This window comes from Eriocheir sinensis, chromosome 62, assembly GCF_024679095.1.
Source record: "Eriocheir sinensis breed Jianghai 21 chromosome 62, ASM2467909v1, whole genome shotgun sequence".
In the NCBI taxonomy this organism is placed as follows: domain Eukaryota; kingdom Metazoa; phylum Arthropoda; class Malacostraca; order Decapoda; family Varunidae; genus Eriocheir; species Eriocheir sinensis.
In genome coordinates this window covers 2,881,004-2,905,096 of record NC_066570.1, presented here as the reverse complement: position 1 = coordinate 2,905,096, position 24,093 = coordinate 2,881,004, and the positions used below count along the sequence as shown (strand labels likewise).

The 24,093-nt window shown below is 43.1% G+C and overlaps 1 protein-coding gene across 1 annotated transcript in view; it reads right to left on the bottom strand.

Annotated features, from left to right (window-relative positions):
• The window catches only part of LOC126986543 (SCY1-like protein 2), a 306,279-nt gene that overhangs the window by 48,093 nt on the left and 234,093 nt on the right, over positions 1-24,093 (bottom strand). Inside the window, exon 9 of the mRNA XM_050842810.1 lies at positions 1,308-1,453. Coding sequence (XP_050698767.1) covers positions 1,308-1,453 — 146 coding nt within the window. The remainder of the gene's footprint in view (positions 1-1,307; positions 1,454-24,093) is intronic.

The following is a 24,093-nucleotide window of genomic DNA, read 5'->3' as shown; positions in this document are numbered from 1 at the left end:
AGAAGAAACAGAAGGAGAAGAAGAATGGGAAGAGGAAGAGGTGGAAGAATAAGAAGAAGAAGAAAAAGAAGAAGAAGAAGAAGAAGAAGAAGAAGAAGAAGAAGCAGAAGAAGAAGAAAATAAAAAAGAAAGAAAATGAGAGAAAAAGGAAAAGGAAAGAAAAACAAGAACCGGAAAAAAAGGAGAAAGAAGAAAAAATGAAAAGAAGAGGAAAAAGGCGAACAAAAAGACAAGGAAAAAAGAAAACAAAAGAAGCAAAAATTAGGTGCAAAACGAAGCAGCAGGAAAATAAGAAAAAGAGGAAGAAATAAAAAAACATAGCAAAACAGAGAAGCAAAAAGTATAACCATTCTCAGTAATGGTTCACTCACCACCAAGACTTAATGTGGCGTGGTAATGGCCCCAGCTGATGGGTAATGACTGGCTGGCTCTCAGGCGGACCGACATTAAGCCATCACCAATACCTCCTGTCCAGTCATTATTATGTTAACGGTTGTTTCGCCCACACCAAGTCCGCCTCCACCCTCACGAGCCAGCCATGTGGGTCATTTAGCAAGGTTATCCCCATTTACAAACCAATTATTATCCTGTGGCATATTTAGACCCTACAAATCAATACCAAGCGGGTCATTTAATTGCACTTGGGGGATTCACGACTCTCTTTTTGGCAGCCACCCCCATATGAATCCGTACCTTCCCTCTTTCATCATTATCTCAAAATACAATCCAATACTTTTCTTGTGGGGGAATTAAACCTTACAAATCCATATCAGGAGGGTCATTGCTTACATTAGCGGGATTTGCTACTCTATATTTTCTTCTTTGGCAACACACAATCACTAGAACGCCGAAACTTAGGTCTTTCATATGTTTCACTGGTAAACTCTTGAACAAGCTCCCTTCTGCTGTCTGTCCTCCTTCCTACCACGTAATTTGCTTCGAGAAAGAAGGATCAGGGCGGCTCTGGGTACGGATATAACGACGTCTGATGCGGATAAGTGAATTGGAGACAGTACTGAGGGTAGGACAAGGACGGAAGTTGAAGAGGAGGAGGATGGAGGATGAGGATGAGGATGAGGAAGGAGGAGGAGGAGCATGAGGAGGATAAGAAGGAGGACAAACAATACCAAGAGGACGCTAACGACAAGGAGGCGATCGAGCTATAGCGAAAATAGAAACATAACGAGGGGCAGACACGAGGGACAATAACAGGGACAATAACAGTACATCAAACACTGACAGAGGACGAGGAGGAGGCTGCGGAGAAGGAGAAGGAGGAGGAGGAGGAGTAGGAGGTCGTTACTCACCTGAAATGCGGCAAGATGATGTTCTCGTACTCGTCGGTGGTGACGTCGGAGATGAGCTGCAGGATGGGCTGGAGTACGGCCGCCAGCACCTCCTGCGTCCGCATCTCCTGCTGCAGCGACGGCCACACGTGCAGGAACCACAGCTTCTGCGGGGCCAAGGCAAGCAGAGGTCAGCGCCGGCACACGAACGCCCCCGAGGCTTCTCTTGTGGGACGCACATGAAAACTCCGCGAATGAATGTGGAATGTGTTGATAATGGTGAATACCGGAATGGAGCGGCCGTGTAGGATTTGAAGGTCGTATGTGTATGCGTGATTCAGTAATACTGCACGTGATATGTCACCGTAGTGAAAACTCTTATGTCAATAGTTGATATTTCTTATACAGACATGAATGCTGCCAGGAATGGAGCAGTCTTGCGTATTCTGGGATTAATATATATTCAAGATCCAGTTACTCTCGAACTCGGTGTGGAAAATAATTGTAACTGCAAATATTTCTCTATATAATTGAATAAATGAATTAAATGAAGTATTTAGTTGTGCAGGCTGGTACTGAGCAACACTGTTTATCATGAAGATCACACATATTAAAGTTTTAACAATATTGGAGGTTTTAGCAAAATAGATATTTTAGCAACGAAGAAAAACAAAACACGCACACACACACACACACACACACACACACACACACACACACACACACACACACACACACACACACACACACACACACACACACACACACACACACACACACACACACACACACACACACACGTACATATACACGGACACAGTTTTGCCTACGATATTTGGTTCTCATACACAAATAAAACAAACACACACACACACACACACACACACACACACACACACACACACACACACACACACACGTACATATACACGGACACAGTTTTGCCTACGATATTTGGTTCTCATACACAAATAAAACAAACACACACACACACACACACACACACACACACACACACACACACACACACACACACACACACACTCATCACACGGCCCGTCACCACCAATCACAGCTTCCCACGCGCCATAACCCGTCACGAAGTCACCAATCGCAGCCTGGCAGTTAACATTAATTCAATAACTGCACTCGGGGCCAGACACTCCCCCTCCCCCCCCCCCCCTCTCTCTCTCTCTCTCTCGTTACATCCAGGTCTTGACATATAACAAAGCCGAATACATCACCAAACATGTCCATTTTTTTTCTCTTCCGTTGCTTAATTTCCCTTCAAATACAACACGAAGAGATTGATTGCACCACTTTTAATTGCTGTGTGCCTCTCTGTGTGTGTGTGTGTGTGTGTGTGTGTGTGTGTGTGTGTGTGTGTGTGTGTGTGTGTGTGTGTGTTTCTTTTGTGCGTGAAAGTCCGATAGTTTCCATCCATTAGTGTGCGTTAGTGTTTAATTGCGTGTGTCTGTGTATCTCTGCGTGTGTTTGGACTCTTTGTGGGTTGATATGTTTTCTTTGTGCGTGGGTCTGCGTCATTCTGCGTGCGCCTTCATTTAATTGCTAGTTTCAGCGTCTTTCTAGTGTTTCTGGGTGCGTCAGGACCTGGCCAGAGCTTACCCAGATTAAGGAAACTCGCTCAAACTTGTTCCCGATTCTCCTGGGCAATACGAGGCGCGGAGGCCCAGATGGAGCTCACAGCGGCAGGGAGTGAGACGGGAGAGGCACGAAGCTTACCGAGAACAGTGGATGGGCGGGTGGCGGAGCGAGTACACTTTGGTTGGTATTATAAGTCATTTTCGCTTCTCACATCAGCTATTTCTACAGGCCAAAGAGGGGGTCAGTCGGGTTCCAATGAGTGTTTCCTTAGGTTCACGGTACAGATGAAGGGCCACACTACCACCAGGGTCAAAAAACTACTCCTGGAAATGCCCACAACTCCTACGAAAGTCTTGTCAAATATGTGTTCATGGTCAGCGAAATGTCTGATAAAACGACCTTTTGGCCTTGACCCGTGTAAGGCAGAATAGCAGGCCGAGCAACATGCAACACGGATCCCCTTACCATCCTCCCACACGACCCAACTTCACTCCAAATCACGCGCTTTCGAATGCGTGTAGCTGTCAGTCCTGGTGGAAAGGGTTAAGCCTCTTGTCTAGTAATCTAAATAGGGACATCCGTATTGGTTTGTTTGTATGTACGTGTCCTGGTAAGGGTGTCAGGAAAGTGAAGTAAAAATTGTGAGATGTGAGGCATGGAAATAACTCTAAACACTCTCTCTCTCTCTCTCTCTCTCTCTCTCTCTCTCCCCTCGTTATTGTAAAGATTTGTGCAGGTAAAAAACACAGGTAGTGAAATCAATCTAGCAAACCCCGCAGAGTTGTCTCACGGGTGTAGCCTTATGAGGATAGATGGTGTTGACGATGACTGATGATAATGATGAAAGGAGCAAGTACGATGATGATAATGATAAAACTGATAATGAAGAATGGGAGTGGAATGAGGTGAAGGATGGTGATGGTGAAAGGAATGAAAACTGATAATGATACACTACTACTACTACTACTACCACTATTACTACTATTACTACTACTACTACTACTACAACTACTACTACTACTACTACTACTACTACTACTATTACTGCTACTACTACCACTACCACTACCACTACTACTACTACTACCACTACCACTACTACTACTACTACTACTAATAATAATAATAATAATAATAATAATTCTACTACTACTACTACTACTACTACTACTACTACTACTACTACTACTACTACTACTACTAATAATAATAATAATAATAATAATAATAATAATAATAATAATAATAATAATAATAACAATAATAATAACAACAGCAATATGCGTTACCGCCCATCATTCTGGTTTGATGCACTGTTCGACATTTTTTTACTTCTTTCACTCGGTCTAAAAACCCGACTGTGAAATGGGTATCTACTTTGGCGAGTGAATCATTTGCGAGAAAAAAAATATTGCCAAAAAACAACAACAACGAAAATAATCTTAAAGCAGACACAATAAGCCAGTGGAACGTTAACATGTCCTTCGCGGGAAATGATCGTTGTTACTAATGAGAGCCTAACGTTATAACATATTTTTCATCATTAAGTTATATAATTCATGCAACCTTTTTAATGAATTTCCCATCTGAAGCTGTGAGCCATTAGCAAAACAGAGAGGCTTTACATATTGAATTACAGAAATGTTCACGTAACGCCTTGAACAAAAATATATATAAATGAGACTTTAGTACTTAGCATCAGAGCATAAGGACAAAAGCTTGAAAATAACAACAATGAGATAGTGAAAAAAGAAATGAGTTAAAAGTAATGTTTGTTTTCATATTTGACGAGGCGAAGCTCATTATGCAAGCGTGACGGGGAAAACAACAACAACAACAACAACAGCGAGAAAAACAGCAATAATAATAACATAAACAATAAAAGCCTCAGACTCAAAGTTCATTAATGTTTATATAAAAAAAAGCGAAATGGACAAATGCTTCCACTTTTTATTAACATGAAATTTTACACACACACACACACACACACACACACACACACACACACACACACACACACACACACACACACACACACACACACTCCAACTCTTATTTGTTTGTCTGCTTGTTATTTGCGTCCCGGCGTTGTTTACTTTGTCTGTTTGTGTTCTTCATCAGCTGATTTAATTTTGTTCCTTTGTTTGCATTTTAGCGTATTTACTTTTTTTCTTATTCTGCTGTTGCTGTTTGTCTGTTTGTCTGTATATCTATGTAACATCTATTTCTTCCTTGCTCTCTCTTATCTCTCTTTTACACACACACACACACACACACACACACACACACACACACACACACACACACACACACACACACAACATGGAACGGACTTGACGAGGAGACTGTGTGCAAAAACGATTCATGAATTTAAAGCCAAACTGGATAATAAGCGTTATGGAGACGGGACAGCACGAGCCTTGTACGTCTCTTTTCCTGTATTTCACAGCTAGGTAAATACACACACACACACACACACACACACACACACACACACCATCTTCCCCATTTTATCGTTGTCCCTTTGGCGGGGTTTCATTACCGGTCTCTGTCCCTCTCCCTGTCTTAATCCTTCCCTTCCCTACCGCCCTCCCTCTCTTCCCGATCCTCCGTCCCTCTCTCCCTCCGCAGCGACCGGAATCCTCTTATGACGAGATTAAACCTTTACCCACCATCACTCGGGGCATTTGAATCTCTCTGTAAACAATTCATGACTATTTATAAGAGCGTACAAAGGAAGCATGATTAGTCGAGGCTGGGAGCGGATGTAAGGATGCTTTATGTGCGGCCAGGGTACGGAGGGCCCTCGTGTATTGGTGCGACGCAGACGCAATGCAAACACTGATAGTCGAGAGTAATGACACGTTGAATAGATCGCCAAATGCATGGAAGACTTTCAATAGATCGACTAATACATGGGTACGTATATTATAGTATTTGATAAGGGTGAATTCGCTTTTGTTTTTTATGAATGGAAAATGTACTGCACGAATACAATCATGAGGAAATATAGTAATATCCTCCGATGAGGCTTTCAAAAGATCGCCTAATACATGGGTACGTATATTATAGTATTTGATAAGGGGGAATTCGCTTTTTTTTTTAAACATATAGGAGAAAATAGCGGGAACTGTGCATTAAACAAGGGAAATAATTAACGAAGAAACAAACAAAAAAAAATAGTAAAGAGGGCTTATAAAAATTTAGTGCATAATGTTGATGACAAATACACAAACAAATAAATAAATGAATAAATAAATACGGAAAGAAAGAAAGGAAAAAGTAACAGAAAACTCAAAATCATACCCCCTGAAAATTAAACGAATATAATTACTAAACAAAATGAATAATAATCCACAACGCTGGCGGAAACAAATAAGCCTAAATATATAGAGAGAACGGACAAACAAAGTCGCATAAAAAATAAGTAAAAAAACAAACGCAGACCCGAGCCTTTTACCCCGACTCATCTCTGTTTGCCTCCGCGATTCATTTCCGAGCACGCCGCGTTCATTGTTCTTGATTTTTGTTCAATTATGAATCTCGAAACGAACAAAAAGGAGAGAAAAAAACCCCGGCTGAAAAAACAAACTCACGCAATGACAAAGGAACTCCAGAAACACACACACACACACACACACACACACACACACACACACACACACACACACACACACACACACACACACACAAGATGAGTATAATTAGAGGGTCCTTCAGTTGTCGACGCTTAGCTCTTCCGTGTGTGTGTGTGTGTGTGTGTGTGTGTGTGTGTGTGTGTGTGTGTGTGTGTACGCTGACAACTCTCCACCCACTCTACTGTCTTTCTCCCTTCGTTACTCAACCCTTACATGAATCCAGTTTGTCTGTCTGTCTGTCTGTCTGTCTGTCTGTCTGTTCGCCTGTCTACTTGAGTCAATGTCTGTTTGTCTTTGCTAGTTTAATTGAGTGCCAGTCAGACCGTCTATTCGTCTATCCGGATGTGTGTATGTTTCTGCTTGTGTCTGTCTGTCTGTCTGTCTGTCTCTCTATCTGTGTGTCTCTGTCTATCTTTCTCTCTGTAAGTATGCAAGTCTCTGTCTGTATTGTCTGTCTGTCTATCTGTCTGTCTGTCTGTCTGTCTGTGTCTATCTTTCTGTCTGTAAGTATGCAAGTACCTGTCTGTATTGTCTGTCGGTAGGTCTGTATTGTCTGTTTGCCTGGGTTTCTGTCTGTCTGTCTGTCTGTCTGTCTGTCTGTCTGTGTCTATCTTTCTGTCTGTAAGTATGCAAGTACCTGTCGTCTGTATGTCTGTCAGTAGTCTGTGTCTGTGTCTGTGCCTTTGTCTGTCTGTCTGTCTGTCTGGCTCTATGCATGTATATATGTTTGTTTGTTTGTCTCGCTGGGAATTAACAACCTCTGCATCGTTGTTTGTTTGCGTGACAATTACTGGAAACAAATGTTGCCGCGTATCACACAACAGGCGCGTCCACACACAGGTGTGTAATCAACAGGTGTGCGTGTGTGTGTGTGGGGGGGGGGGGGGACGTGTTCTGCTACATTAATTCCATGGTTAGTCGTGTCTATCTCAAGTACACACACACACACACACACACACACACACACACACACACACACACACACACACACACACACACACACACACACACACACACACACACACAACACACACACACACACACACACACACACACACACACATCGGGTACTCCCTCCTTAGTCGGCTGATCCAACATAATCCTCCGGGCTTACGCACTTAGAAAAGAACGAAGGGAGCGCAGAGGAGGAGAAATCTTTCAAAAAAAAATATATACAAAAGTTGAAGCGCATTGGGATTACGTTGTTAATTCGATTTGCATGAGGAACGTACCCCCCCTTACCCCCTCCCCCACAACACCCACACAACAGCTGATTGCTAAATGTATAGATTGTTAAATGATAGAGTCGCTGGTGCAATATATCAATTCTGTAACACTTCACGACAGTTTTTTATTTTATTATTTAATTATTTTTTTACCTTACTCTTTCAAAATCGAGTTCAAAAGAAGGGAAATATCAAAAGCTGGGACGTTTTTCAATTTGTTACTAACGCTAAGACGACCCGAGATGGATATAGATAGATAGACAGATAGAAAAATATAGATAAGACACAGGAGATGAAGGGAAGGAAGGAAGGAAGGAGAGTGAAGGGTGACCTCGCAGGATGGAAGGACGACAGGAGGGAGGGAGTGAGCCACAGAGGATGGGAGATTGGAGAGAAGGAGGACGAGGCAGGGAGGAGCTGGAGAGATGTAAGGAATAGTGAGGCAGGGGAGGTATGGAGAGGAGAGTGGGAGAAGGAAGACCGATGGGGGAGGAGGGAGGCAGGACGGGAGTCAGGAAGGGAGAGAAGCAGGGAGGAGGCTCAGGGAGGGATGATCACACTCCTTCATCACACGGCGGCTCATCAGACCTGGGATCCCTTGCAGAAAAAAAGGACAAAGAAGAAGGGAAAAAAAGATCAAGAAAAAAAGACTGGAAAAACCTTCTCCCCCGGCCAGCAGGTAAATGAAGGTCGGGGAAGGGAAGGGAAAAGAGGGAGACGCGGGAAAACTCCGCCCTCCGCTCGGGTAAAAAGGTTAATTCCCGCGTCCAAAAGTGTTGAGGGCAAAATTACATTCAATGGTAAGTCAATTAACATTAATCCGGATTATTCGAGATGGAGAGCCAGTCAGCCAGCCACTCAGTCAGGGGGTCAGGTAATTGGTTATTCGGTCAGAGGGTCGCGAAGTTAGTCAGTCATTTAGATTGTCATTCAGTCAGCGGGTCGCAAAGTCAGTCAGCCAGTTAGATTGTCATTCAGTCAGCGGGTCGCAAAGTCAGTCAGCCAGTTAGATTGTCATTCAGTCAGCGGGTCGCAAAGTCAGTCAGTCATTTAGATTGTCATTCAGTCAGCGGGTCGCGAAGTCAGTCAGCCAGATTGTCATTCAGTCAGCGGGTCGCAAAGTCAGTCAGCCAGATTGTCATTCAGTCAGCGGGTCGCGAAGTCAGTCAGTCAGTCAGTCAAAGAGTAAGACACCTGGTATTAGTACATTACTGACAACGGGTTTGTCATTTAGATATTAAGTTAATTAGTCTCAACGTCACTCAGAAAAAAAAAACCTCAATAGACATTAGTGCAAACTACTCTTATTCGTGGCTCAATCAGTTAGTGAGTCAGTCAAGCACTTAGACAATCCGTCAGGCAATCTGTCAATCACACAATCAGTCAGTTGGTGAGTGGTGTTTAGCGGTAATTTTTAAAGCGTCCACAGCGGGGCTTGTCACCTGAATCATTGACGCGGCGGCTCGCTTCAAATGCTCCGCCGACACGTATTTCCCTTTGTCGACAGGCGTGTGTGGGCGGCGCCTGGGTCACCGCGCGGCTGGTTTGTGTCGCCTGAACGCCGGGCAAAGAGCGATGTGCTGCAGTGGTTAATAATTGGGCTTTGGCTCTTTACCTACCCGTCTCTAAGGTGTCTACTGTCCCCCTCCTCTGTCCTCACTCAATCGCTCTCCCCCGTTCCCCTTCTCTCATCTTGTCTCTCCTATTTTCCTTCCAGTCCCTTAGGTGTCTTCTGATCCCTTTCCTCTCTTCCCCTCTCCTCCTACCTTTTCTTTCTCCTACTATAAGTCTATTTAGTATCTGCTGCCATCTCCCTTCCCAGCCCTCCCATCACCGCTCTCTCCCTTTGCCTCCCTCCTTTTCTTTTCTCTTTTCCTCCTCCTCCCACTCTGCTCTCTACCAGTCGCCTATGTATCTGCTGTCTCCCTCTCCATCTCTTCTACTATCATTCCCTTCCTTTCCTCTCCTCTCCTCTCCTCCATCTCTCCCAGTCTCTCTTATCACCAGTCCCTTAGGTGTCTCTTGTTCTCCTTCCTATCTCTTCTCCTATCTCTTCTTATCCCTTACTCTCTTCTCTTTTCTCTTATGTTCTTTTATCTTTTCCTTTCCGTCTCCTTCCCCTCTCCGTCCCCGAGGTGTCTGCTGCTCCCCTCCCATTTCTCCCCCTGCCACTTCCTCCCCTCCCCTCCTCTCTTCTCGTCCCTTCTCCTCCTCCCCTCCCCCCCCCCTCCCTACTCCTAATCCATCACCCGTGAAAACCCCGGGAGCATCGCGTCGATACTCGCTCGCTTCATAACTCACGGGGAACAAGCCGTGACAGCGGAGACGAGGGGACACACACACACACACACACACACACACACACACACACACACACACACACACACAAACACACACATATATAGAGAGGTGCTTTATGATCTTTCTCTTTCGCTTGCAATGACTTTGGTGGTTACTTAAGACATCTCACGTTTGACACACTAGATTTGTTGTCTTTTTTTTTTGTGTGTGTGTGTGTGTACGCCTATAGCGCCGCCGGTAGGCTCTCTTGAGGGACCTGGATGGTAGTTGGCCCCAGCCCGTCATGGCGCAGGCAAGTGTTTATAGTGGCGCCATCTTCTCTTACCGAACGTTACGCTAGATTAGATTACGTTGGCCCAGTTATCACGAATCGGGTAATGATGAGATTTAAAAATAACTGGCTCCATGCTAAGTGATAAAAAGATATGTATGCTTGTAAGTATGAAGCAATACCTATATGAAAACGGAGGAGTATAGATAAATGAGAATAGTTATCCAATCTATCTGGGTAAAGGCAGTCCCAGAGATAAAAAAAAATACAGAAAAATCAAGGAGAAGGACAGCAGAGGAGTAAAAGAGAATCCTCATAATTTCAGGCAAGGATATCATGTGGGTAAAGGCAATCCCAAAGATCAGAAATACAGAAAAATCAAAGAGCAGGACAGCAGAGGAGCAAAAGAGAATCCTCATAATTCCAGGCAAGAATATCATCATGTGAGTCACGGGCAAGGATGAAAAAGTAATATCAGGTGATTTTGTACCGGGAAAAAACGGATGAAAAAAGTTAGTGTTCATCCTTTCCTATGACACTGAAATCCGTATTCGTTGTGGGTTACGAGAAGCCCGCGTCGAACCAGCCTCTCGTGCGCTACAGGAAACATATAATTTTCTTTAGGGAGTTGGAGGCCGCTTTCACTGTGTACACGTTCGTCATTGCTACGTACGGTGCAACAAATCCTAAGTTTCGAAAGAGCCGATCACTTGTTGGAAAGTTGGAAAGTTTCGTTTAGTCGGCGCACCATCTGTGGTCATATGCCGGAGAGAGACAGAAGGGGAAAGAATTATAGGAAAAGGGAACAGACCCCAGGAGAAGGGACACAACCCCCGATTAATACCTGGTACCCATTCACTGCTGGGTGGACAGGGGCGTGGGGTATCGGAGAAGCCGCCCAAATTTTTCCACTCTGCCCGGGAATCGAACCCGAGCTCTCTCGGTTGTAAGCCAAGTGTGCTAACCACTGTACCACGAAGCCCCCCGATCACTTGTTACCTGTAAAAAACCTTGAACAAGATCGACAACTATCACACCAAACTGCGCTCAGGTTTTTCTCTCCTTTTTTCCAACGCTCAGGTTTTTCTCTCCTTTTTTCCAACGCTCAGGTTTTTCTCTTCTCCTTTTTCCTACATATTGTTTTGCGCTTCTGCTCCGCTGCCGCCGCCGCCGCCTGCCCGCCGCGCCGCCCCGACACCCAAATCCGTCGTGTCCACTAGAATTATCGGGTCTTGCGGGGGATTGGCAACATTTGTTTAGAGTGCATTACCATTTATCGCTTTCCTATTCCCGCCGCACCTGAAAATAACAGCCGCGCGTACACGAGTCAGTCACGTTTTGGACTTGTTGCTCCATGCTCGGATTGCGTCGAGTATGAACAGAATTTTGACACTACCCCGCCCACATGTTGCCCTTACCCCGGCACGCACACGCACACGCACACCCACACCCACACGCATCTCTCTCACCCCCCACCCACCCACACCCACACCCACACCTCAGGATAATAATACTCACTTTTAACTTCATATATCTTCCCGATTTTCATCCCTTTCTTCTTTCCTTCATCACTGCAGCTCTTAACATTTTTTTCTATCCCTCCAATTTCCTTTCCAAGCCTCAATTCCTTCCCATAACCCCAATGCCTGTCGTTACAATTCCTTCCTTCAGTTTTATTTCTATCCTTTATTATTTCATTATCACAGTTTATCCTTTTAACTTCCATCTATGTCCTTCCAACACCCTTTCCATACCCTAATTCCTTCCCATAATCCCAATTCAAGTCGTAACAATTCCTCTATTCACCAGTTTTCCTCAAAATCGTTCCTTCATCACTTCAGTTTATCCTTTTAACATCCTTTTATAGTCCTCAATATATCCTTTCAATACCTCAATTTCTTCCCATAATCCCAATTCAAGTCGTAACAATTCCTCTATTCACCAGTTTCCTGTCATCCTTCATTCCTTCATCATCGTAGTTTATCCTTTTATCATCCTTTTATAGCCCTCAATATATCCTTTCAATACCTCAATTTCTTCCCATAATCCCAATTCAAGTCGTAACAATTCCTCTATTCACCAGTTTCCTGTCATCCTTCATTCCTTCATCATCGTAGTTTATCCTTTTATCATCCTTTTATAGCCCTCAATATATCCTTTCAGTACCTCAATTTCTTCCCATAATCCCAATTCCTGTCGTAACAATTCCTCTATTCAATTTTCTTCCTATCCCAGCTTTACCTCGCTCCAGCCCAACGACCTCCCAGCCCCACCAAACTCAGGTTCATACTCATAAAACACTTCAGCGTCCAAGGACACACACTTGGCAAGCTTTCCGTAGAGAATATCGGCATTTCCAGGGGTAGTTTAATGACTCTGGTGGTAGTTTCATAATTTTTCTGTACCATGAACGTGGAAAAAAACTCACGGGTTTGATATTTCTTTCGGCCTTTGGGAATGGTTGATGTGAGAGTTGGAAGCGTCCGAGATAACCCGCCTCAGGCCCTGCACTCGTATTCTTTCTCCTCTCCCGACTGTTATTTCCCCCGTGGCCGTCTTTGAACCGTTAGCGCCTCTTACTCACCTTTCTTCAATCCCTTCCCTCTGCATCTCCTTATAAACTCTCGCACATTTCATTCTTCTTTTCTCCTCCCCAGATACTGTTCGTTTCTTTACGCCTTACGGTCTTCTCTCCCACGTTAGCACTTGCAATCCACTACCCTTAAATTCCTTATCTCTGGATCTCCAAACGCATATTTCATTTTTCTTTTCTCCTCTCCAGATACTGTTCGTTTCTTTACGCCTTATGGTTTCCTCTCCCACGTTAGCACTTGCAATCAACTCCATCAATTCCTACCACTCTTCAATCACTTTCTTCAGATTTATTCCTCGTGAACTAGCCATTTTCAAGTCTTTTCCACCCAAGATTCTATTCCTTCCCCCAGAGCAGAACTTCCGTCCTCCCTCCAGTCCATTATCTTTGCCCCTTCATATAAACTCGGATTCTTTTAATTTCTTTTTCCTCCTCAGGTTTGTTTCTCTCATCCCAAATTTGTTCCTTGCACAGATAGGCGTTCAACTTCCTTACACTTCCGTACATTTACCCCTTCACATAAGTTTACTCATTCCTCTTAAGATCTGTTTCTCCTCACAAGTCAGCCTTTTTGCATTCTTCTCTCTTCTCTGGTCTATCCCTTTCCCAAATCAGCGTTCTATTTACTTCCAACCCATTCCTCACGTTCGCCCATTTATACAAACCCATTCATTCCTCTTAAGATCTATTTCTCCTCATAAGTCAGCCTATTTACATTCTTCTCTCTTCTCTGGTCTGTCCCTTTCCCAAATCAGCGTTCTATTTACTTCCAACCCATTCCTCACGTTCGCCCATTTATACAAACCCATTCATTCCTCATAAGATCTATTTCTCCTCACAAGTCAGCCTTTTCACATTCTTCTCTCTTCTCTGGTCTATCCCTTTCCCAGATCAGCGTTCTCTCTACCCTTCAATCCCGTCCCTCAGGCCCGTCCCTCTCCTCCTCCCTCGCACCACTGAGCCCTAAAGCCCCGGCACAGGTTTAGTTTGCATCCTTGGGTACACATTGCGTGAGTGTGGCTGAGGGGCGCCCGGGCCGGCAAGGTGTGGCTCTTACATCCAACTCAAAGAAAATAAGGGATCTTTGAACGAGGGATACGATAAGGTGATTCTTTAACAAGACCACCTGGTGTCATCCTTCCCATCTTCTTTCTATTCATTATTTTGTTGTATAATTCCATCTTCTTCCACCTTGTCTCCTAAGTAGCTCTTCATCCCTTCCCTTGTGGCGTCTGATCCCCTTCGCTTCCTTTATCGAGACCACCAGGTGTCATCCTTCCCATCTTCTTTCTATTCATTATTTTGTAGTATAATTCCATCTTCTTCCACCTCCGTCTCCAAGTAGCTCTTCATCCCTTCCCTTGTGGCGTCTGATCCCCTTCGCTTCCTTTATCGAGACCACCAAGTGTCATCCTTTCCTTTATACTCCCCTTCCCATCTTCTTTCTATACATTATTTTGTCATATTATTCCATCTTCTTCCACCTCCGTCTCCTCGGCATCTCTAACATCCCTTCCATTTCCACCTTTCATATCAAGCATTACAAGATCTGTTCTACTTCAAACACACCACGGTATTAGGCAGTAAATGAGGGCCACGATTTTACGCAAGGTGACATATTTTAACACTGAAGTAAATAGGGAAAAGCGTATTGTTTGGTGTAGAGAGCAAAGAGAGTCACAAGGTTACTATGAGTGGGTGTATACGAACGACATTGTAAGATAAAAGAAAGCCCCGATATTACAAGAAAACACTGTGGGTCGTATTACTAAACATTTCGTCGCGCAAGTTCACCTATTTGACAAGACTTTCATAGGAGTTTTGGGCATTTCCAGGAGCAGTTTTATGACCCTGGTGTTAGTTTGACCCTTCTTCTGTACCGTGAACCTAAGGAAACACTCATTAGAACCCGACTGACCCCTTCTTTGACCTTTATAAATAGTTGATGTGAGAAGGGAAAGTGTCTTAAACCAACCTACGAGCACACCGCAAATACTAGAGAAGAATCAAAGCGGAAAATATAGTCTAGGTGTAAGAGCTGACATCAAAACAAGCTCTACTTAATACAGCTGTTACTTAAGTATTTTTGTAAAGATATTGAATAGAAGCTGCGCAAAGTTAGGGTGACGCAGCAAAAGCAGGAGGGACCGTGATTACGTGTTAGGAGACGTGTCTGAATCCTGTAGATCCATGTTTGCAATCAGCGCCATCATTATCGCGATCCAGGCCACCGCTTCTGCGTACTGGGTTGTCCTTTCTGAATGCTGCGCCATCTTCCCAGCGTAGTGTGCCACCTTCTCCGCGTACTGCGCCATCATTCCTGTGTACTGGGCCACTATTTCTGGACGTTCAGAGGTCATTTCCGAGAGCTGTGTCGCCTCTTCTGAGAGTTCCGAGGCCAGGTCCGTGAGTTCCGAGGTCAGGTTCGAGAGGTGTGACGTTCGATCTGAGAGTTGTGTCTTACTCTCCGAAAACTGCGACGCTCTTTCTGAAATTTGTGAGATCTTTTCGGCAAGTTGTGGAGTTGTCCCTGGGCATTGTGCCGTGCTCTCTGAAAGCTGCGCCAACCTTTCCGAGAGGTGTGAGGAAGCATCTGAGTTCTCTGTCGCCATTTCTACATACTGCGCCATCTTCTCCGCGTACTCTGCCATAGCGTCCGCGTGCTGCGCCATCAAGTCTGCACGGTTTGAGGTCATCTGTGAACGTGACGTCATTGCTGCCAGATGATAAGTCAATACTGAGAGCTGTGTCGTCATTTGTGAGTGCTGGGCCATCATCTCTGCGTACTGGGCCGTCAGTTCCGCAACGTGCCCCAGAATCTCCACGTACTGGGCCATCTGCTTGGCGGGGTCTGACGGGAACTGTGAATCGATTTCTGAGAATTGTGTTTTAACGCCTGAAAACTGTGCATTCATTTCTGAAAGATGTGACGTCACTGTTGAGAGGTGAAACGTCATTGAAGAAAGTTGTAACTTCATTTCTGAATGCAGCGGCGTCATTTCTGGGTAGTGTGCCATGATTTCTGCTCGCTGTGGCGTCCTTTCAGAGCTATTTTGCGTCATTTCTTCACCCACGGTCATGGTGGGGCAGGGCGGGGAGTGGGAGTCGCAGGGCAGGGGGAGGGAGCCAGCGTCGGGCTGCGAAGGATCCGACCCAATGGAAAGTTGTCGGCCGTCCTCTTTTTCTTCCTCAGGGGGTGACTGTCGCCTGAGCTGAGAGCAGCTCCTCTCCTCAGGTGGAGACGGTTGGCAATTTCCATGGTCGTTCTTTTGCTGTTTATCAAAGACGTTCTCTTCTTGGGGTAGTGAGAGTTGTTTGGTCTCAAGGGCGGCCTCTTCTTCGAGTGGTGACGCTGGCCTGGCTTCGGTCCGCCTCACAAGGGTCATAAGGAATATCCGGAGAACATTGAACAGCGTGCGGAGCCTCAAGAACAACACGAGGGCGTCCACTACAACAGCTTTGAGGAGGTGACTGCGGCGCTGCCGCAACACACACTCGTGGTAGCTGACGCCCAGGAGCACGGCCAAGGTCCTGCGGAAGGCAGGCACGAACCTCCACGGCAAGGGCTGGTCATGGCACGCCTCCTCTGGCTCTCCGGAGCCCCTTGCCATCACCTCCACCGCCAGGGCCAACAGGTTGACCGCCAACAGCTTGCAGAGCGGAACCAACCATCGGGATCGCACAAGACGTGACAATATTCCCATAGTTTCGGAATGTGTTACACTTTTCTGTTGTACAAAGGAAATTAAAAAAAGGTTACAGCAACGACAATGGAAAACAACGTTGTTCCCATTCCTCCAAGAAGATATTAAGTTCTGATCTGCTGTTTCGAGAAAATTAGAGGACATGGCGGGAGGATTATAATGTCCCAAGAAGAAATACATTTTTCATGTTTTATAAATAAAATGAAAAGATGCAGCGGCGGGATAAGAGCAAAGGAAGAAAACTAAAAAACACACAAAACACAAAAAGTTACTGCAAATAATGGAGAATGTATGCGGCGAGAGACCAGAACAGGGAGACAGAGAGATGAGGAAAACAAAGCAGAGAGAGTAGACAGACAAACAGATAGACAGACAAACAGACAAGGAAAAAGAGAATCTGACGGAGAGGGACACGAAACCGAGACGAAACACGAGAGAAACCGTCATTAAACTGGAACACGAAAGATTGAGATAAAAAGTTCTAAGATTGAAACACGAATGACTGGAACAAGCAGGAACAAGGAAGAGAGAGAGATCTAGAGGGAAGAAAAGGATGTGAGGATGGAGGTCAGAGTGGAAACGAGATATTGGCGTGGGGAGATTGAGTGGTGCGGGCGAGGGCGAGTCCAAGGGTTGAATTACCAGCCAATGCAATGAAGGAGGTGATGCGATGCTTGGCTCGGCGGGAAGAGGTTCGGATCCCACACCTCTCACCCTTATTGGAGCAGCATCGACACGCCTCCTTCCTGTCCCCTCGCCTGATAGCTTTCCTTGTAACGTCTTCAAGTGTTTATCTTTTACTTTCTCTCTATTTTTTTATATTCTTCAACATGATACCTTTCCTTATAGATTCATGTGTTTATTTTTTCTATTTTTTTTTTCTCCCCTTCTCTCTATTCTTTCATATGATTCTTTTTTTTGTAGAGATCTGATGTGTTTATTTTTTTATTTTTTACTTTCTCTCTCTCTCTCTCTCTCTCTCTCTCTCTCTCTCTCTCTCTCTCTCTCTCTCTCTCTCTCTCTCTCTCTCTGGTACTTTTTCTTGTGGCCTCCTCATTTTTTTTTCTATTCTTCTCTTTCTCTGTTGTTTTAGTATATACGTTTTTTTTCTTCTAGTTAAGTTATCCCTTATTCATCCCTACTTATGAATGGTTCCGCTTTGTTTTTCTTCTTCTGTCCCTTTTCCTTTCTCATCTTTTTCGTTTATTTTACTTTCATCCTTTCCTCATTGCTGTATTTCTCCTTTGTCTTCCATTCGCTTCACTATCCCTTAAATGTCACTTCTCTTTCTCCTCAACCCGAGTGAATATGAACACTGACAATAATAATAATAATAATAATAATAATAATAATAATAATAATAATAATAATAATAATAATAATAATAATAATAATAATAATAATAATAATAATAATAATAATAATAATAATGGTAATACGGAGCGGAGGAAAGGCTATTCAAATCACCATAACCTTGTTCTAGATCCCCTTCCAATATAACTGTATTTATTTAATCCCTGCGAATCTGCTCTGACGCAACCTAATGCATTATGTAGGCGTCCGAGCCCTCCTCCGCATTACCCAATGATGATAATAATAATGAATGTGATAATAATAATAATAATAATAATAATAATAATGATAGTGGTAATGATAATGATAATAACAACAACAACAACAACAACAATAACAATAATAATAATAATAATAATAATAATAATAATAATGATAGTGGTAATGATAATGATAACAACAACAACAATAATAATAATAATAATAATAATAATAATAATAATAATAATAATAATAATAATAATAATAATAATAATAATAATAATAATAATAATAATAATAATAATAATAATAATAATAATAATAATAATAATAACAATAATAATAATATTCATGCCATTACACACACACACACACACACACACACACACACACACACACACACACACACATCGTCAATCCTATTTTTTTTTTTTTACAACAAAGGAGACGGCTCAAGGGCAACAGAAAGTGTAAAAAAAAAAAAAAAAACGCTACCTACCGCGCCATAAGCTTATTATTTTATTTTCAAGCTTATCACAGCCATGGATCGATCTAATTCTCTCTCTCTCTCTCTCTCTCTCTCTCTCTCTCTCTCTCTCTCTCATTAACGCTACATGTATGTCTTGGGTACGAGAGGAGAGGAGGTATATTGAGTGCAGCTGATGACGTCATAGGTATGGCGTGCGTTCAATGGCTGAGTGCTTGCCTTGATATGTGAACCCGTAGAATGGAAGGAATGTTTGCTGGAGCTTGTTTTGATGTGAACTTTTACACCTAGACTCTATATTTTCGGTTTAGATCCTTCTCTAGTGTAAAAGCTAAGGTGAACGTTGATTGGCTGAGAATGTATTTGATATGTGAACCCGTAAAATGGAAGGAATGTTTGCAGGAGCTTGTTTTGATGTGAACTCGTACACCTATTCACTATATTTTCGGTTTATCCTTCTCTAGTGTAAAAGCTAAGGTGAACGTTGATTGGCTGAGAATGTCTTTGATATGTGAACCCGTAAAATGGAAGGAATATTTGCAGGAGCTTGTTTTGATGTGAACTCGTACACCTAGTCTCTATATTTTCGGTTTATCCTTCTCTAGTGTAACAGCTAAGGTGAACGTTGATTTGCTGAGTGCTTTCTTTGATATGTGAACCCGTAGAATGGAAGGATTACGTGATGGGGGTTGTTTTGAGCTCAAGAACTCTCACACTTTGACGCTCCTTTCCGCTAAATTATAACCTTCGCTATTTTCTTTTTTATAGTTTACTAATATAAATGATATCTTCCTCGTCCAATTTAATTCTTTTTTTCATTACTAACAAGACTTCACCTCCTTATACGAATGTTGTGAGTTGTTTTGATGTCGTGAAATCCTACAACTCGACGCTATTTTACATTTATTTCATTCTCCAGTGTACTAATAGCGCTCTACAATAACATCTCCCAGGTGATATTTGCTTTTTCCTATCATTACGAGTAAGACTTCACCTCCTCATAGCGTTTCAACCGTTAAATCTTTCTTCTTGTGTAATTCGATCGCTTTTCTTAACTATGGATTTATTTATTTTTGCATGTTTACTCGTGGTGGTGAGAAATATTTGTAGAGTGTGTATTTCTTGCACTTCGTATTGCTATTGTTGTTATTTATATTGCTGTTGTTGTTGTTGTTGTTGTTGTTTTCACAGGAGAGGAAGCAGCTCAATGGCAACAACAACAACAACAAAAAGTGCAGAAAAAAGCCCGCTAATCGCTGCTCCTAAAAAAAGATAGAAGTGTTGTTGTTGTTATTGTTGTTGTTGTTGTTCCCATACATGATTTTACTGTTTGTGGTGGTGGTGGTGGTGGTGGCTGTTTTCTTGTTGTTGTTGTTGTTGTTGTTGTTGTTGTTTGTGTTCAGCGGCGCACGGGTCCCCTCGGCGGCGCTGTGTCCTATCGCTTTGTCTCATCAGTGTGTCATTTGTGGACCGATGAGTGGGCGATAGCGGCCTGGCGTGAAATGGATGTCTCTCTCTCTCTCTCTCTCTCTCTCTCTCTCTCTCACCCCCGTCTCCTCCCCATGCAATCACGCCGCTCACTTTTCTTCCCAAAACAACTCCCACTCTTTGATCGGCCGTCCGTCACTCGTCACTTCGTTCCTCCCGTAGACGAGGCGTGTTTCTTGTTGTGTCAAGGCCACGCGTCGTGATTGTATCTCTTCTTTTGATTCGCTGTTTTCAGACTTTATTTTCTATTCTTTCGTGTCGTTCTTCTTTTTTAATACATATCGATTTTCCTTATTTTCTCTTGCTTGCTTCTTTTATTTTTTTTATTGCCTCGTCTATTCCTTTATTATTCGTTTTCTTTTTCTTTTTCATCCTTTTCTTTTCTTTATTCATATTTTTCATCGTAATCATCTTCCTCTTCCTATTTTTCTTCTTTTTTCTTTTTCTTCTTCTTCCTCATTTTCCTTTTCTTTCCTTTTCTCTTCTTTCTCTCCTTCTCATTATCCCTCATGACATTCAGTTTCATATCGGCACCGTCACACAACAGCCGGCGCAGTCTTTTTTATACATAAGAACATAAGAACATAAGAACGCAGGAGTCTGCAAGAGGCCGGTAGGCCTGTACGAGGCAGCTACTTTCATATTCATCCCTCAGTAAGTAACTACGTCTTCTCCCTTCCTCTTTGACATTCATCTTCAAATGGGCACCGTCATTCAACACCCGGCGCAGTTTCTCGTATTAATTTCCAGCTTCACTTTATACATCACTTCAGCTTCATGTTTATCCTTTAGTAAGTCTGTCCAAGTTTTCCTTTCCTCTGGACATTCAGCTTCACATCGGCGCCGTCACACAACACGGGCGCAGTCTCTCCCTTCGCTCCTGGATCTTCTGATAATCCCTCTCAGCCTTCGCTTGCCCTGTCCCTCGCCGACCATCGCGCCACGTCCTCCCTCGGCCCTTGCCCCCTCCCCGCCCCAGACAGGACATATCACACGTAAACACACGCGTTTTGACACTGTGCTTTAATACAAGGGTGAATTCATTTTCAACTCATGCATTCAGTCATCGTTTATCCGTATATTTTAACATATTGCTCATCTTTCACGTAATTGACTGGTCTTTCGGCCACCTCTTTGGATTCTTTACAGGACCAGCGAGTAGCGGGCTTTTTTTTGTGCCCTTGTGCTGTCTCCTTTGCTGTGAAAAAAAAAAAAACGCCAACTCTCTTTTCTATTTCTGTTTTCATTATTGTTTCGAATTTATCCACACAACCGTTGCCTCCCTCACTGACTTCTCTTCCCCCTCCTATACTTTATAGCTTAAACTTTTTACTCCTTAGCCTTCCTTCCTGTTTTAATATCCCCTTTCCCCTCTATCCCTTCTCTTATCTTCTCCTTACCCATTCCCTTCCTTCCATCCATCACTCCACACGCCCCATTGTCTTTCCCTTTAAGTTTGTATTATTTTATTGATTTTTTAAGGCTCTCTAAGTCCCCCACTGCATTACCCCCTCCATTGCAAACCCAATTTTAACTGTTTTTTCTACTTTTATTTCTATTACCGTCTTTTTTGTCTTTTCATTTTGATTTTCGTCATATTTTTTTTTCTTTTTCCCCTTCTCTTCTCCCTTTGCAAAACTAATCAACAGTTTTTTAAATGCAAACACGCGCGGATCTTGCACACACACACACACACACACACACACACACACACACACACACACACACACACACACACACACACACACACACGCACACACAGAAAGTTTCTCAAGGCCTACAAGTCTCGCTTAAGCTGCCTTCGCCCACCACTAAGTCTAAAGTAACTAGCGTGTAGAGGCGATGGCAAACCCTTCACGCTGGGCTCAAGGGATACGGCTGACCACGGATGGGACAGCCTTCTTGAACTGAACCTGTGATACTGCTGTTTAATATCTGGCTACCCCGACTCTCAAGATTTCAGTGTATCAGTTCAGCGTTGTTTGCTTTTTTTCTGGATATTGTTTTGTGGCTGTTGTTGTTGTTGTAATGGTGGTGGTGGTGGTAGCGATGGTGAGGATGCATGACTCCCTTTGAATGTTTATCCTTCTAAGCTTCTAAGATTTCAATGTCATTATTTGCTCTATATTGCCGCCCTATTTCTTATTTACTACTTCCCTTCTCTTCCCTTCCTGTCCTTTTCCTTCCCTTCCATTCACTTCTTAGCACTCAAAATACTTTCCTTCTCTTCATTGCATACTTTTCGGCTTCCTTTCGTTCCCTTTCCTTCCTTCATTCCTTGCTTACTATATATAACCTTTCTAATTCCTTCCCTTCCACTATTTTAACATACTTCATACTTCCCTTCCCTTTATTTCCCCATTCCTCTTTCACCCTCTAACATCCTTCTCTTCCCTTCTTATCTCTTCCGGCTTTCACATATCTATTATCTTATCATTTCCTTCCCTTCATTTTCCTTTCCTTCATTTCCCGCCTTCCTATTTCCATTTCTTTAACCTCTTCTTCCTCTACTGATTGCCTCTCTATTTAAACCCATTCCTTTTTCTCTCTCGTTTCTTTCCATCTTTCTGTATTCATCGTTTTCCTTTTCTTTATTCTCCTTTCCTTCCCTTCCTTTAACCTTAACTTCACTGCTTGTCTTCCTACTTCCAACCCTTCCCGTCACTCCCTTTCCTTCCGTTTCCCTTCCCTTCCTTCCCCTTTGCTGCCCTCCCTTTCCTTCCCCTTCCCTTGCCTCTATTTTCTTCCCCTTTTCTGCCCTTCCTTTCCTTACCCTTTGCTGCCCTTCCTTTCCTTCCCCTTCCATTGCCTCCATTTCCTTCCCCTTCACTCCCCTCCTTCATGTCCTCCTCCTGAAACTATCAATTTCGAATCAGCTCCTCCCTTACGAATGACTGAGTGGGACTAAGTGCTCTCTCTCTCTCTCTCTCTCTCTCTCTCTCTCTCTCTCTCTCTCTCTCTCTCTCTCTCTCATGACGTCACGCACAGGAACGTTTAATTGTATTTGTCTCGACTCAAAACGGTCCCATGTTGCATTATTAATAAGAAAGTTAATGTCAGCGGAGAATGTAGAGAACGTGAAGAATGTGGTGGATGTGTAGAATGAGGAGAATTTGGAGTGGAGAGACTGGGGGTATGTGGAGAATATGGAGCTCGAGGAGACTGGATGAATGTGGAGAATGTTTAGACTGGGTAAATGTGAAAATGGTAGCGAATGTGGAGAATGGGTGAATTTTATGTACCACTCATGTAAAAATTAAATAAAAAAAAACTCCTTACAGACGCCAGGAGCTGATAACAGTCAACGAAAACCGGAATCACCCGTCGATAACACAAAGAAAGGATCAGTTTAATGCGCTACGGGTGGGTGAGTAAACAAAAGTCATATCCCCTTATGAAGCTGAAAACGGTCGATATAAAACAATGATCTCTCTGATTAACGACAGAATAACTTAAGCCCAGGTCAGTAACACAAAGAATGAATAAGTTTAATGCACTACGAATAGTTGGGCCAGAAAAAAAGTATTAGTCCCCTTTCGAAACATAAAAAACAATTGACAGAAAGCGTTATCTAGGAAATACAACACAAAATAACTTTAACTCGGGTCAATATCACAAAGAATGGATCAAGTTTAATATGTAAAACGGATGGGTGAGCAAAAAAATCATTAGTCCTCCCTGTAAAGCCGAAAACAATTGACAGAAAGCGTTATCTAGGAAATACAATACAAAATAACTTTAACTCGGGTCAATATCACAAAGAATGGATCAAGTTTAATATGTAAAACGGATGGGTGAGCAAAAATATCATTAGTCTCCCTGTAAAGCTGAAAACAATTGACAGAAAACGTTATCTAGGAAATACAATACAAAATAACTTTAACTCGGGTCAATATCACAAAGAATGGATCAAGTTTAATATGTAAAACGGATGGGTGAG